The following is a 13,550-nucleotide window of genomic DNA, read 5'->3' on the forward strand; positions in this document are numbered from 1 at the left end:
AATTGTGCTTTTGCATCATTCTGTCAAGTGAGTTATTTAATGTTGGGAATATTCTGATACTAGATAAAAATGATAATGCTGGAAATGATCTCAATAATTCAAATTTAAATTAAATTAAGATCCAAATTTATTTATAACCCTAGTATATTTTGTGCCTTTTGTTCAGAAATAATGTTAAATTATAGATAAGAATAATAAATGGAGCAACTGACCATTTTCACACAGAATAATAAACTAAATCAATAAAGAAAAATGAGAATTCTGAGTTTTAGAACATCTGGCACAAGTCAGAAGCAAAGTATGCATGGCTTTATCAGCAAATATATTGATTATAGGAAACTGCTGTGCTTCAGTTCATAAACTAGAAAGGGACATTCAAGTGTATGAATATATGTGCCAGAGCTGTTAACATCTCCTTAAGGAGATTTTTTAGCTTCTTGATTCTAGGAAAAATAGGTTTTGAGCTTAGAAAGTACCTAAGTGCTACATGATGCTTTAGAGCTGGGTCCCCAACCCCTAGGCCATGGCCCACTACTGCTTTGCAGTCTATTCGAAACCAGGCTGTGGGAGAGATGGGCAAGCACGAGAGTGTGAAGGTCCACTTGCATAATCCAAGGGTATTTGCACCTACGCGCAAAGTTCCATTTGCACGAATGAAGCTTTGCTCACGAGCGCCCTCCAATTGCATAAGTGGAGCTTTGCACACAAGCATAAGTACGCTTTGTTCACGCATGAAGCTCCATTTGTATGAATGGAGCTTTGCATATGGGCACAAGCACTTTCCAGTTGCGCAAGTGGAGCTTTCTACATGAGCACAAGCGCCCTCCACTTGTGCAAGTGGAGCTTCACAGGCGAGTGCCAAGTGCCTACCATTCATCCAAGTGCCTGCCTCTTGCAAGAATGGAGCTTTGCACATGAGTGTAAGTGTCCTCTGCTTGTACCTTCTGCCTTTGCTGATGTGCGAAGCTCCATTTGTGCGAGTTGAGGGCGTGGGCACCTGCTGCTTGCACAGGTGAGCTGTGTGTGCACAGGTGTGCCTGCCACTCACATGTCGCCCTCCCCACTACACTGTCCTGGACTGCCAAATACAAAGGTTTGCAACCGCTGCTTTAAAGCAGACAGATATGCTGTCAAGTGTGCTTTAACTCCAGTTAGATTACTCAACTATTCTGTGGACCAAGAAAAAGATGCAGCTTTATTAATCATCAAAACAACATTGTAATGACCTTATTGTTTCCATTGTAAACCAGAGAGCTAAATTAAAGTTTAAATGATAGTATTTTGTTATTGTTTATAGACTTGCAGATCAAATGAGAATGTTAAATTTTCCGCAGTGGTTTGAACTTCTGAAAAATATTTTTTCTAATTTCATTGTCTTTCTCAAGAGAATTAAGGTAAGGTACTGTATTTTCAATAAAGATTTTACAATGTATCTTGCATAATACATAATACAAAATTTTTCTAGTTCTATGATATAGTGTAGTTTATAATAGAATACTGGACTTTTGTCTGCCGTTATTATCAAAAAAGGTTGTACAGCTGCAAATTAAGGAAGTATTGAATCAATTGTTGACAATTGATTGTCAACAATAATTATTTAAGATAATAAAATTCTAAATACATTGGCGGTCAAAATTCAAATATAGGTGGCCATGGTTATCTGGAGGGGTGCCATTCCAGACTTGACAGCTGTGAATAATGAAACTGTGGATAGTGAAACTTTGAAAAGATATAGTTTACACATATATAAACCCCACTTATTTTGTACACGATTAAAATACACACAATATGCTGCAAAAGTCCACTTTCAAAAAGAATCATGTACCGAAACTCACAAATACAAGAAACCCTTTCCTATGGATAACAAAATATAGTCTATATTTACTAAACATAGATCCATAAAACAATGGATATTAGAACTCCATATAACAAGGGCCACTTTTATATAGTAATCTGGGATTTTTACACTTAGTTCTCCCCATATTTAATTATGACAGTGGTCTATAGTAAATCTAGGAGAGGCTGAATTTTACTCTCCTCCAATGACTTACCTAGAAATTAGAAACTATATCTTTAATTTAATTTGGTCTATAATAACAAGTCAACTTTAAAACTGAAATGAAATTGATTGGTTAAATATTTGCTCAGGCTGAAACATAAATTTTAATCCACTGGATTAGAGGAGAAACAAAACATGTCTAAGATTTTGGTGTGTAAAAAACTGACAAGTTTAACCATAGAGCTTAATTTAACCTGCAAATTAAAACATACCTGGAATTAAATATCTACAGGCAGTATTTGCCTTTATGATTAACATGATCTTGTTTGCAAGAAAATTCCAGTCTTTATGAATGGATTGAGCATGAGGGTTGAATGTTATTCCTAATCACTTCCTGTTTGGTACTTTGTTTCTCGTTTGTATGAATCAGCATTTTCCATCCTGTCTGAATTAAGAAAGTCTTCCTTTAATATCGGTTAACAAGCTCACATTTTAAAGTAAAACTAATTCTGCCCATTTCACATAAAATAGATGAAATGAAATGATAAGAAAAAGATACATATTATTAATATCCAGTCCTAAGAACAAGCAGCAGAAAAGATAGTCCTGTTTTGCTAGGAATCTGACTTCTTAGACTAAATATTGTTGGGAATTGTTGTTATTAGTCCTCTCACTTGGGCAGTTTAGTAAAAATACATTTACAATTCTTAATGATAACAATCCCGATTTACCTCCACCTATGCTATAGAAAAGGGCACAGTGGCCAAACAATTAAGACACTGGACTTGTCGACCAGAGGGTTGGTAGTTCGAGATCGAGAATACTGCATGACAAAGTAAGCTTCCGTTATTTGCCCCAGTTTCTGCCAACCTAGCAATCTGAAAGCACATAAATGCAAGTAGATAAATAGGTACTACTTTCCATGCACCTTTAGCAAATAGTCATGCGGGCCACATGACCACAGAAGCGTCTTTGGACAATGCTGGTTCTTCAGCTGTAAATAGGAGATAAGCACCGCCCCCTAGAGTCAAACATAACTGGTAGGGGAAAACTTTTTTTTATGATATAGAAACATGGTTAGGAAAGAAAAGATAGACATACGTTCCAGCACTTACACCAACATTCTATCCAATGTTGAGTATAAAAGTTTATAAACAGCAGCATGAAAAGAAATGTTTGTGTAATTGGAGTTGTGAGGAGGCATTTCTCTTTTTGCTCAGATTCACAGAAACAGAAAATCTTCCATGACCTCTCATTCAGATTTAAAAGATTTGAGACACTGGAGTCCAGTTGAAATTTTTAAGACCATTGGGGGTGGGGGAGGAAACTATTGTTACTTGCCAAAATGTTGACACTTGTTTTTAGTGCAGTTCATATATATAAAACCATAAATGTTCCATACAGTACCATCACTTTTGAAACAGAATATATGTTAGATAATTGTAAATTTTGAATACTTTTAATGATTTTATTGTTTGAGTAGAATTTAATGTGTTATCAAGCTAGCATATTTTGCTAAAGGATGTATTTTTCAAGGAATACAGCATTTTAACAAGTACTATATTTTCTTTAGGGAACACTAAATGTCATCAGAAGCGTGGTTCTCTTGGTTCTTGACAAGAACCAAAGGAGCAAGGAAGTGGGCGATATTTCTGTGCAGACCAATTCTGCAAAAGAGAGTTCCATAGACACAGAAGTGGCCTATCTGACTCATGAAGGCATGTTCATAAGTGATGCCTTCAGTGAAGGAGACCTTCCATCCACAGTAGCTGATTCTGTCTCCCAAAGAAATCTTTACCCAGACAGTCAGCCCAGCAGTAGCGATTCTGTGTCTGAAGCTGAATGTACCACTGATTCCTCATCTAGCAAGGAACAGACTTCATCCAGTGTAACACTAGGTGGAATTGAGATCATGTATGTAGCAAAAATCTTTAACTTAGAACCTGATCCAAATGGCAGGCATGATTGGTTCCAGCTATACAAATGTGAACATTCATAAAAGTTCTAAAAAGTGGAACTTAGAAAACATAATTTCCAAAACTCAAATGTCAGGTTTGACTCTATTTTATGCATTCTCTGAAGAAAGAAACAACTTGAGAGTTCCTAGCCCTGGTTTTTAACACCAATTGTTAGTTTCAGAAAATTTTAAGTTTTTAACTTGGTAACTCTGCATAAAATAATAGCAAATTGTCACATTTTCCAGTATTATTTTCAAATGTGTGTAGAATTGTCTAAAATGAACAGCTTGCCCATCCTGTCTGTGTTTGTGCATTAAAAATTTAGAATTCTGTGACTTTTGCTGCTTCTGTTGCTTTATTGTCTGTGGATGAAAGAACTAATATTGCTTCCACATTTTTTAATTGCAATGGAAGAGTCTTATTGATATTTTTTAATCTGTTTATGTGTTTTTATATAAATTGAGAAGCTTTGCTTTGATATATTTATTCCATGCCCATCCTCCAGTCCATCTATGAGATTTCTAGTTTTCCTTTCTATTCCATCTTCATTGGTGCCTATAATATGCTAATGAAGTTATCTTTACTTGAGAATAACTACAGTATAAGTATTGTATTTTTCGGACTATAAGGTACACCAGAGCATAAGACACACCTTAATTTTTGGGGAGGAAAATAAGAAAAAAGCTGATTGGTGGGTGGATCGGCCTCCCGGAATACCCCCAATCAGCTGTTCCCAGAGGTGAATTTTAGCAACAGGTTTGTTGGTTGTGAGCTCTGTGCCTTGGTTTTTTTTTTCTGCCTCTGAAACCTCCATTTCAGAGGCTTTTTTTCTGAAGCTCCGTTTTAGAGACTTTTTTTCTGAAACTCTGTTTCAGAGGCTTTTTTTCTGAAGCTCCATTTCAGAGGCTTTTTTTCTGAAGCTCTGTTTCAGGGGCTTTTTTCAGCCTCTGAAACCTCCTTTCAGAGGCTGGGCAGGGCTACATTCAGAGTATAAGACGCACCCAGATTTTTACCCTCTTTTTTTGGGGGGAAAGGTACGACATATACTCTGAAAAATATCGTATTTACTCAAAAACAGATTATTCCTGTCATGTTATGTAATAACTTCTTGCACTGAATTATTTTTGTTGCTTTTGGAGAACTGATGTGGTAAACACTTCTAGAGACAATTCTTCTATTATACTGTTTCTCCCTAGTGTAACAAGTTCTTAGTTCTGATTATAGTAAAATAAATGCAAATACAAGTTAAACATTCCAATGAGCAGAAATGTACCATTAAATTCCTCTCTAGTTCAAAGACCTTGATCTCAAAATGCAGTGTAGTCAGCATATACCCTGTTTCCCCCAAAATAAGACATCCCCTGATAATAAGCCCAATCGGGCTTTTGAGCGCATGGCAATAAGGGCAAGCGCTTATTTCAGGGTTCAAAAAAATATAAGACACGGTCTTATTTTTGGGGAAACACGGTATGCAGCAGTAGGTGGATCCATTTTTTTCTAAACAAAACAGTAGCCACTGGATTATATAAATACATATTTTTGTAAACAATTTTTTTCTTATTACTTTCAGGATTGGTGAAGATATAAAATTGTCAGAACTGGAACTGGGCAGATTAGCAAATAACATCCAGGAGCTACTTTACAGTGCCTCTGATATTTGCCATGATCGCTCTGTCAAGTTTCTTATGGCTAGAGCAAAAGTAAGTTTGATGCAAGTACCTGTATGTAACCAGGAAGAAATTTTCAAATGCAGTTGTTTTTTCCTGCTTGCAGTTTTAACCAGATCACTTTGGGATAATTCCCCAAAAGAAATACAGGTAATCCTCAACTTATAACGGTTCATTTAGTAACCGTTCAAAGTTACAATGGCACTGGAAAAAAGTGACCGTTCAAAGTTGCAACAGCACTGAAAAAAGTGACTTATGACCATTTTTCACACTTATGACCTTTGTAGCATCCCCATGATCATGTGATCAAAATTCAGATGTTTGGCAACTGGTTCAAACTTACGACCATTGCTGTGTCCCAAGGTCATGTGATCGCCCTTTGCAACCTTCTGACACATGACCATGGGGATGCTGCAATGGTCATAAAGTGTGAAAAATGGTTTATAAGTCATTTTTTTCAGCATCGTCATTAAATGAACTGTTATAAGTCGAAGACTACCTGTATAGGGTTGGAAAAATGAAAATAAGTAGAGTGCTATTGCATCAGCTTTTCTTCTCCCTTTAGGATGGATTCCTGGAGAAACTGAATTCTACAGAGTTTGTTGCTCTTTCACGATTAATGGAAACGTTCATCTTGGATACAGAACAGATATGTGGTAGAAAGAGTATGTCATTGCGGGGCGCACTTCAAAGCCAAGCTAATAGATTTGTAAATAGATTCCATGAGGAAAGAAAGACTAAGCTGAGGTATTTGTATGTTTGTTACATAGCCCTTATTGCACTCTAAACAGTAAAAAGTGGAGTTGAAATCCACTGCATTCCACCTGAATTATTAACCAATAAGCCTAAGAAGCAATATTGAATCCATATTAAATCAATAAAATGATAGTTAATTTTAAGTCACTTTTTAGGTTTCTGTAAGTAGAGCACTGCCGTGGATTTCAGAAGGAATATGATAGACCAAAAATGATCAAAAATATTTTTCTCCCTTCCACATCTTCACAATTCATTATTCCTCTCCTTCTAATTCTCTTATACACACTTAGCCTCTATTACCCTTTTACCGTAGCCTCCTTAATTATCTCTCTCCATTTTCCTGACACATATTTCTCATGGCCAAACACTTGTAAACAAAGTGGACAAAATATTCCACCGTACATCTAGAGATTTTGAGATAAGACAACATCTTAGCATCAGATGCCATGAGAAAACTGATAAATGGGAGAATGAAGCCTGCAGTGGATGAACTTCAGTGGTAGAAAAAGCTTGACTTGAGCCAACAAAGGAGTAAATGGCTTCCATTTCTCAACAGCTCATCTCTGGGTCACTGTTTCATATGAGGTTCTCATGATTATTTATCCAAACTTTGGCTTCAAAGTCAATAGAGGGACAATAAATTAAAAGAAAAATACAAAACTGGTAAACTCATTTTCCAAATGGTATATTCATTTTTACACACCATGTGGTCACCATTATAATATTAAGTATCAATACTTAATATTATAAACACCAAAAGGGATTTTTTAAAAAAATAAAAATAAAAATCTATAGAAATAGATGCTGCAGCTTGCCCCTTAGTTAGAATATTACTAATGTTGAATTTCAAATTAAAATGGGTACAAGAGACAAGAAACAGTTTTTTCCCCTTTAAACCCCCATTTTCTTTTTGCATGTAAATAGTCTTCTACTAGATAATGAACGCTGGAAGCAAGCTGATGTTCCTGCAGAGTTTCAGGATCTTGTTGATTCTATATCAGATGGCAAAATTGCTTTACCAGAGAAAAAAGCAGGAGGTGAGTCTTCTCTCAATAGACTCTAGATTATTCTACTGTTGCGTGTGAATGTACTTTGGCAAACCGTTGACAGGCAAAATCATTATGAATTATAACCAAGCTTTTTAGTTCCTAAAGAGAAAGACCAATTTGATAAGGATAATACTTATCTCTGGGACTCATTAAAGCTTAGAAGCAAACATAGCTGTTTTAATGAGTCACAGACGGGTTAAATTTGCACATCCACTGGTTCAGAAATGCCTCTTCTGAAGTCAATCTAAAACAGTGCACACTTACTGAGAAATGAAATTAAAAGTAAATCCGAAATGTCTTCATGTAACCTGCAAGCTGTACTCCTTGGATGTGGCTTGCTCCTAATCCAAAGTGAGAAAGGTTTTTAAAAATTAAATGTAATTCTTTATATTTCCTTGGATGAGTAAAATTAAGTATTTTTGTATTTAAGATTCTGCCAAAAAGGTGCATTTTCTTAGAATAGCCAAGTTACCTACATAGTAACACCAGAACATAAGTAAACAGATCATTTACGGTACTTGTAATTTGTACTTCAATTATTTGTAAACTACCCTTTACTGTTGCTGGTATAAAGAATGGGGCTAACAGTATGTCCATTATCATGATTTGTGAGGTAAATGACATTGGGAAGATGCCATGAGACTCTGCCCTTCTGTCAGAGTATCCCTCAAGAAACACTTTATTTCTATTTTATCTTTATGGATACATTTTGGAGTTTGGGGGTGTGCTTTTTGAGCAAATGGCAATTCCAGCCTCCTTTCAGTTATTGAAGATGTGGGCCATTTATATTTTCTGATAAAATAATGGGGTCATTTTTGAATCTCAAAACTTAAGCACTGATTAAGGGTTTTGTTTCTTGACGTGATGGACTTTAGAAAATTCAGTTAAATTAGATAACTGAAGTCATAGTTACTTCTCTTTTACAACTGATTAATATTTCAATTTCCAGATACATGAAGAACCATCTGTTACTTTCATCTGCACAGTCATTCCACCATTCTCAGTTTCTATTCATTGCAAATCTTAGTAGGTTTCAAAAATGGCGGAAAAAATATAATAGTTATGGGCTCTGAGGTTGTAGACAAATGTGCTTTTTATGAAGCAAGTGTCTTATAATTTACAATTCACGAATGACATGTGATAAAAGCAAATGAAAACTAAGTGATAGTATTACTAAGGAAAGGTGGAACTAGAATAATTTTAAATCCAAACCATTTTCTTTGTAACCTTTTACCAATTACTATTCTGTAAAATATTTGTGTCTGTGAGGCTTGAGCAGTCAGTTGTATGCTATGCTGGAACAAGCTTTCCTTCTGTACTGGCTGGGGAGGAAACCTGGTTTGTTTCATTCCTCTCTAGCAATCTCTTCACTCATTGGCATACAATTCCAAATAGTTTCCTGGATTTCTTTGCTGCCTGTGGCACAGATGATACTTAGAATCTCCCTGGAGGGCAGGTTGTGATCTAATTCCCCAAATTAATCCACTAGGGGGATGAACAACATCAGGTTTTGAACCCTACTCAAGGCCTCACCTTTTGACATCATGTGGGTTCTGAGGAGTTTTCATTTCAGGAAATTGGGAGTGCCTTGTTTCCAATTGCCTTATCCACTAAACATATCCTTTTTATGACCAGAATAAAGTGAAATCTAAGATGTGCTGCTTCAAGATGCTCTAAACACTATAATGTAGCAGCTTGCTTTATGTCTTTATCTATTGCATAGATAAAGAAAAGTAGTTGTGCCTATGGAGTTAGGCAGCTACTGGGCTACTGCTTAAATAGATGAGAATGTACAAGAATGTATTATAGGTAGCCCTCGACTTACAACTGTTCAGCGACTGTTTGAAATTAAATGGTGCTGAATGAAGGGACATAACCCTACCTGAAGTTCTGACTGCTGGGGTGCCCCAATGGTCACATAATCAAAATTCTGGTGCTTGGCAGCGCTCCCACTCTTAAAACTGTAGGATTGCTGCAATTCCACTTCCTTCCATTGTGGGTCACAAGGTCTCAGCCAGCTAGGCCCACCACCACATAGGCCCTCTTCCTCCCCTCCCCAACCCTAGAGGCCAGCAACAGAGAGAACTGGCAATGTGGTTGTTGAGAGAAGTGGTCACATGGGTGTATCACTTAACAACCATGATGATTTATGACTAAAATTCCAGATTCAGTTGTGGTCATAAGCTGAGGACTATCTGTAACTTAATGAGGTCAATTTAACATTTAGGGGTTTTTTTTCTTTTTTTAATAGCACCCGAAGAAAGAAAGGCCACTGATTTTCTTATTGTTGATGGACAAAAATATGCTGTAGTTGGGTAAGAAAAACTTTCCCTTTCCTTCATAACTTCATTATTTTGAATAGTTTTGGTTCAAAATATCTAAATATGATCTATTTTTAATATAAAGTAATATAAAAATATTAAAAATTTAATAGGTATAGCACAGATTCATATAGTCTGCCATAGGCACCTAATTAGTGAAGTTGAATTCCAAAAGATGTTCGAAAATTTTATAGCTCTCTGATGGGTTATTCTGCTCAATGGCTGGTAAGCTTCTACTAACTGAATCTTGGATGTTATTTGCCTTGAATGGCCTCTTTGATCTTTTGTGGCATATTTGTTTATGGAGACCCCTTTGGAGATGTAGTACAACAATGCCTACATGATGCTGGTGGAGAAAATCTAGAAGGATGGATAGGTACCATGTTCAGGCCTACACTGTGACAATAAGAGAGGCAAAGTATTCTCTTCTATCTTATAGCTTGGATGGCTGTCATCCAGTGGCTTTGTACAGGATGGTGAATTCTATTCTGGGCAAGAGATGTTTTTTGTGATCCTTTTCTGGGCCACTGTCACTGGTTTATGCAGCATTCTGCCAATAAAGTTTCTTGGATTTGCTATAGTCTTGGCTGCTATTGGACAGAGTCTTCAGTAGTAACTGGTACATGGAACTTATTTTGATGTCTGTTCTCCAATAAAATAGAAGGGTGCTGTCTTCTGCCACTTGTTATCTTCAATAACAATTCTGTCTCTGTCTCTGTTTTGTTCTGGTTGGAAATCTATATCTTCTGGCTTGTATAGAAAGTGGTAGGTGTGTGAAGACTTTTATCCAGCTAATTGTCAATTCCTCATTCCCAGAGAGGGAGTTTCCATCAGCTTTGAAAGAGGCAGTGGTGCATTCAGTTCAGAAAACACAATTTCTGAATCCAGAAGTTGGGGGGGGGGGAATATGAATGCCTGGACTCCAGTCTCCACTTCTTGGGGAAAGTTGTAGACATGATAGTAGATAAACTGTGCAGCAAAAGAAATGAATTATCTGGATCGTTTTCAGTCAGGTTATGGGATAGAAAGAACATTGCACACTTGGACGATCTTTGTCATGAACTGGATGGGTGAAAGTGGAAACTTAAAATAACAAAGCTAAAACATGAAAGATCTTAAACAAAATTTTAAAATGTTTTTATTTATTTTGGAAAATAAACAATTTCTCACTTGGTGTTAACAATTTCTATAGAAGGGAATTATTACACAATTGAGACACCATTGGTTGAAAAGCTTTTCTCTCTTAGCATCTATTATGAATAGAATAGAATAGAATAGAATAGAATAGAATAGAATAGAATAGAATAGAATAGAATAGAATAGAATAGAATAGAATAGAATAGAATAGAGTTGGAAGGGACCTTGGAGGTCTTCTAGTCAATCCCCTGCCCAGGCAGGAAACCCTACACCACTTCAGACAAATCCAACATCTTCCTAAAAATTTCCAGTGTTGGAGCATTCACAACTTCTGCAGGCAAGTTGTTTCACTTATTAATTGTTCTAACTGTCAGGAAATTTCTCCTTAGTTCTAAATTGCTTCTCTCCTTGATTAGTTTTCACTCATTGCTTCTTGTCCTACGTTCAGGTGCTTTGGAGAATAGCTTGACTCCCTCTTCTTTGTGGCAGCCCCTGAGATATTGGAAAACTGCTATCACGTCTCCCCTAGTCCTTCTTTTCATTAAACTAGACATACCCAGTTCCTGCAACCGTTCTTCATATGTTTTAACCTCCAGTCCCCTAATCATCTTTATTGCTCTTCTCTGTACTCTTTCTAGAGTCTCAGAGTCTAGAGTCTCAACTTAATTTGACAGGGCACATTTAAAATGGCTTCTGAAGTAAATTTCATCTTTCTCTTAGATAAATATGAGAGGAGGTAAATCTTTAAGTAAATAATTATCTAATACCTGTGAGTATTAAAATGAATAATAAGCAATTTTATGCTTTTACTAAATATGTTACTCTTTTTACATATTTGCTAATTGATACACACAATCTTCATAGAGTGATGCAGCATGTACTTTAGTGATTACAACAATATGGTTTATTGAATCTGCCTTCCTCTGTAAATATGTATTTGGCATTTCTGAAGCAGAAAATCACAACTTTCTATGTTATTAAAATAATTAGTATTTCCAATGATCACTGAACCGTACTTCTCCATCAGTGATGAATAAATTGTTTCCAGTGGCACTTCAAATTTGAAAGTGGCAAAGTAAAATTTGTTTACTTATTCGTTGATCTATGTTTATTAAAAACAAATTCAATTTTTTCCAGTAGTGAAATATTAAAAAATTGCATTGGGAGGGAGGATAATTAGTGACTATACAGTTTTTAAAAGGCCCTAGATATATAATGAGGATTAAAATAAACTAAATATGACAAAAAAGAGAAGAAACAGGCTGATTAGCAGAAAAAGTATCCACATTACATTAATTGGTAGTGATGTAAAATCCTTTAAGGATCCTTCATAATGGAAAGGTAAACTAGCAAAACATCCCTACTCGTAGCATTAAAGTAGCTGCATTAAAGCTGACTGTCTTTGAAGCAGTTGTGTAAGCCTTCCAAAACGTGCAGTTGCTTTAATTCTTTAATTCTTTGTCTATGTTAACACTCTTTACAACGTGCTGTTTTTGTCAACTAATTTTTTCACTGACAAAGTTATTAAATATGATTTAATATTTAAAGGATTCATATGATTCCAGTATGTACTATGATTTGTAATGACATATTCAATTCTTTACCTTGCAGGACAGTGTTGCTATTAATTAAAATCATCCTTGAATACTGCCAGTGTGTGGATAATATTCCCTCCATAGTGACTGATATGCTCACTCGTTTGTCTGATTTACTGAAGGTACAACTGCTTCCAGTCTGTTTTCAATGCATGGACTGTACTTGCAGGGTTATTTTTAACATTGCTTTTGCACAGTTGTTTAATCTAAATGGTAAGATTAAAAACACAGGAAGAAACAGTATTTCATTGTGTAATAAGCTTTCCCCTTGGTAACAGAAAGTCAGAAGGAGCCTGGTAGTGTCTTTTTCTGGGTAATTTTATTGAAAAACATAAACTTTCATGTGCTGCAGCTTATACTTTTAAATAAAAAGACTGTTACTGGGCATCTGATAAGATGAACTGCAGTTCATGAAAGTCTGTGCCTTTTAACAACATATGTTAGTGAAAAGAGGTGCTATCAGATTCCTGAATTTTAAGTACATTGCATGTAATTCTTTAATAGTTTATTCCTCTCTCTTTCTCATACAGTATTTCAACTCAAGAAGTTGTCAGTTAGTACTTGGAGCAGGTGCTTTACAAGTGGTTGGCTTGAAAACAATAACTACAAAGAATTTAGGTATGGCTGTGGTTTTAAACGTTCTGTGGTTCTGTAAATTCTCCTTAAGATTGTTTGTTTGTTTGTTTGAAGAAAAAGAGCTGCAGTTTAAATTTTGACTTAATATAATGTTTTCTTATGAATTTGTTTCTGGCAAATTGCTTGCCATAAGTGTTTGAATATTATAATTTGGCCTTAGAAAAGTAATTGTAAGATTCAGTCCATAAAATGTGGTTCCTTCTCTCTAAATCTTTTTCTTCAATGCTGTTCTCTAATTGAAATGATACTCTTTAATGCAGACAGTGGACAAGCCTACAGGTAGTCCTTACATAGCAATGATAATTGAGACCAGAATTTCTATCACTAAGTGATCATAAAGTGAGACATGATGTGGCCATGCTGCTTAGCGATAGCAATTCTGACAGTCCTTGGTTAATGTCATTAAGCGAATCAGCACAGGTTGTTGAGTCA

General features: G+C 35.8%; 1 protein-coding gene across 1 annotated transcript in view; it reads left to right on the forward strand.

Moving 5' to 3' along the window:
- VPS54 (VPS54 subunit of GARP complex) overlaps nt 1-13,550 on the forward strand; it is a 64,576-nt gene that overhangs the window by 42,729 nt on the left and 8,297 nt on the right. The window contains exons 12-19 of the mRNA XM_070956544.1: nt 1,298-1,394; nt 3,573-3,913; nt 5,528-5,657; nt 6,190-6,371; nt 7,305-7,417; nt 9,681-9,744; nt 12,499-12,604; nt 13,013-13,100. Of these exons, the coding sequence (XP_070812645.1) occupies nt 1,298-1,394; nt 3,573-3,913; nt 5,528-5,657; nt 6,190-6,371; nt 7,305-7,417; nt 9,681-9,744; nt 12,499-12,604; nt 13,013-13,100 (1,121 nt within the window). The remainder of the gene's footprint in view (nt 1-1,297; nt 1,395-3,572; nt 3,914-5,527; nt 5,658-6,189; nt 6,372-7,304; nt 7,418-9,680; nt 9,745-12,498; nt 12,605-13,012; nt 13,101-13,550) is intronic.

This window comes from Pituophis catenifer, unplaced genomic scaffold (genome assembly GCF_029215685.1).
Source record: "Pituophis catenifer annectens isolate HBS135680 unplaced genomic scaffold, rPitCat1.0.hap2 SCAF_1, whole genome shotgun sequence".
Lineage (NCBI taxonomy): Eukaryota > Metazoa > Chordata > Lepidosauria > Squamata > Colubridae > Pituophis > Pituophis catenifer.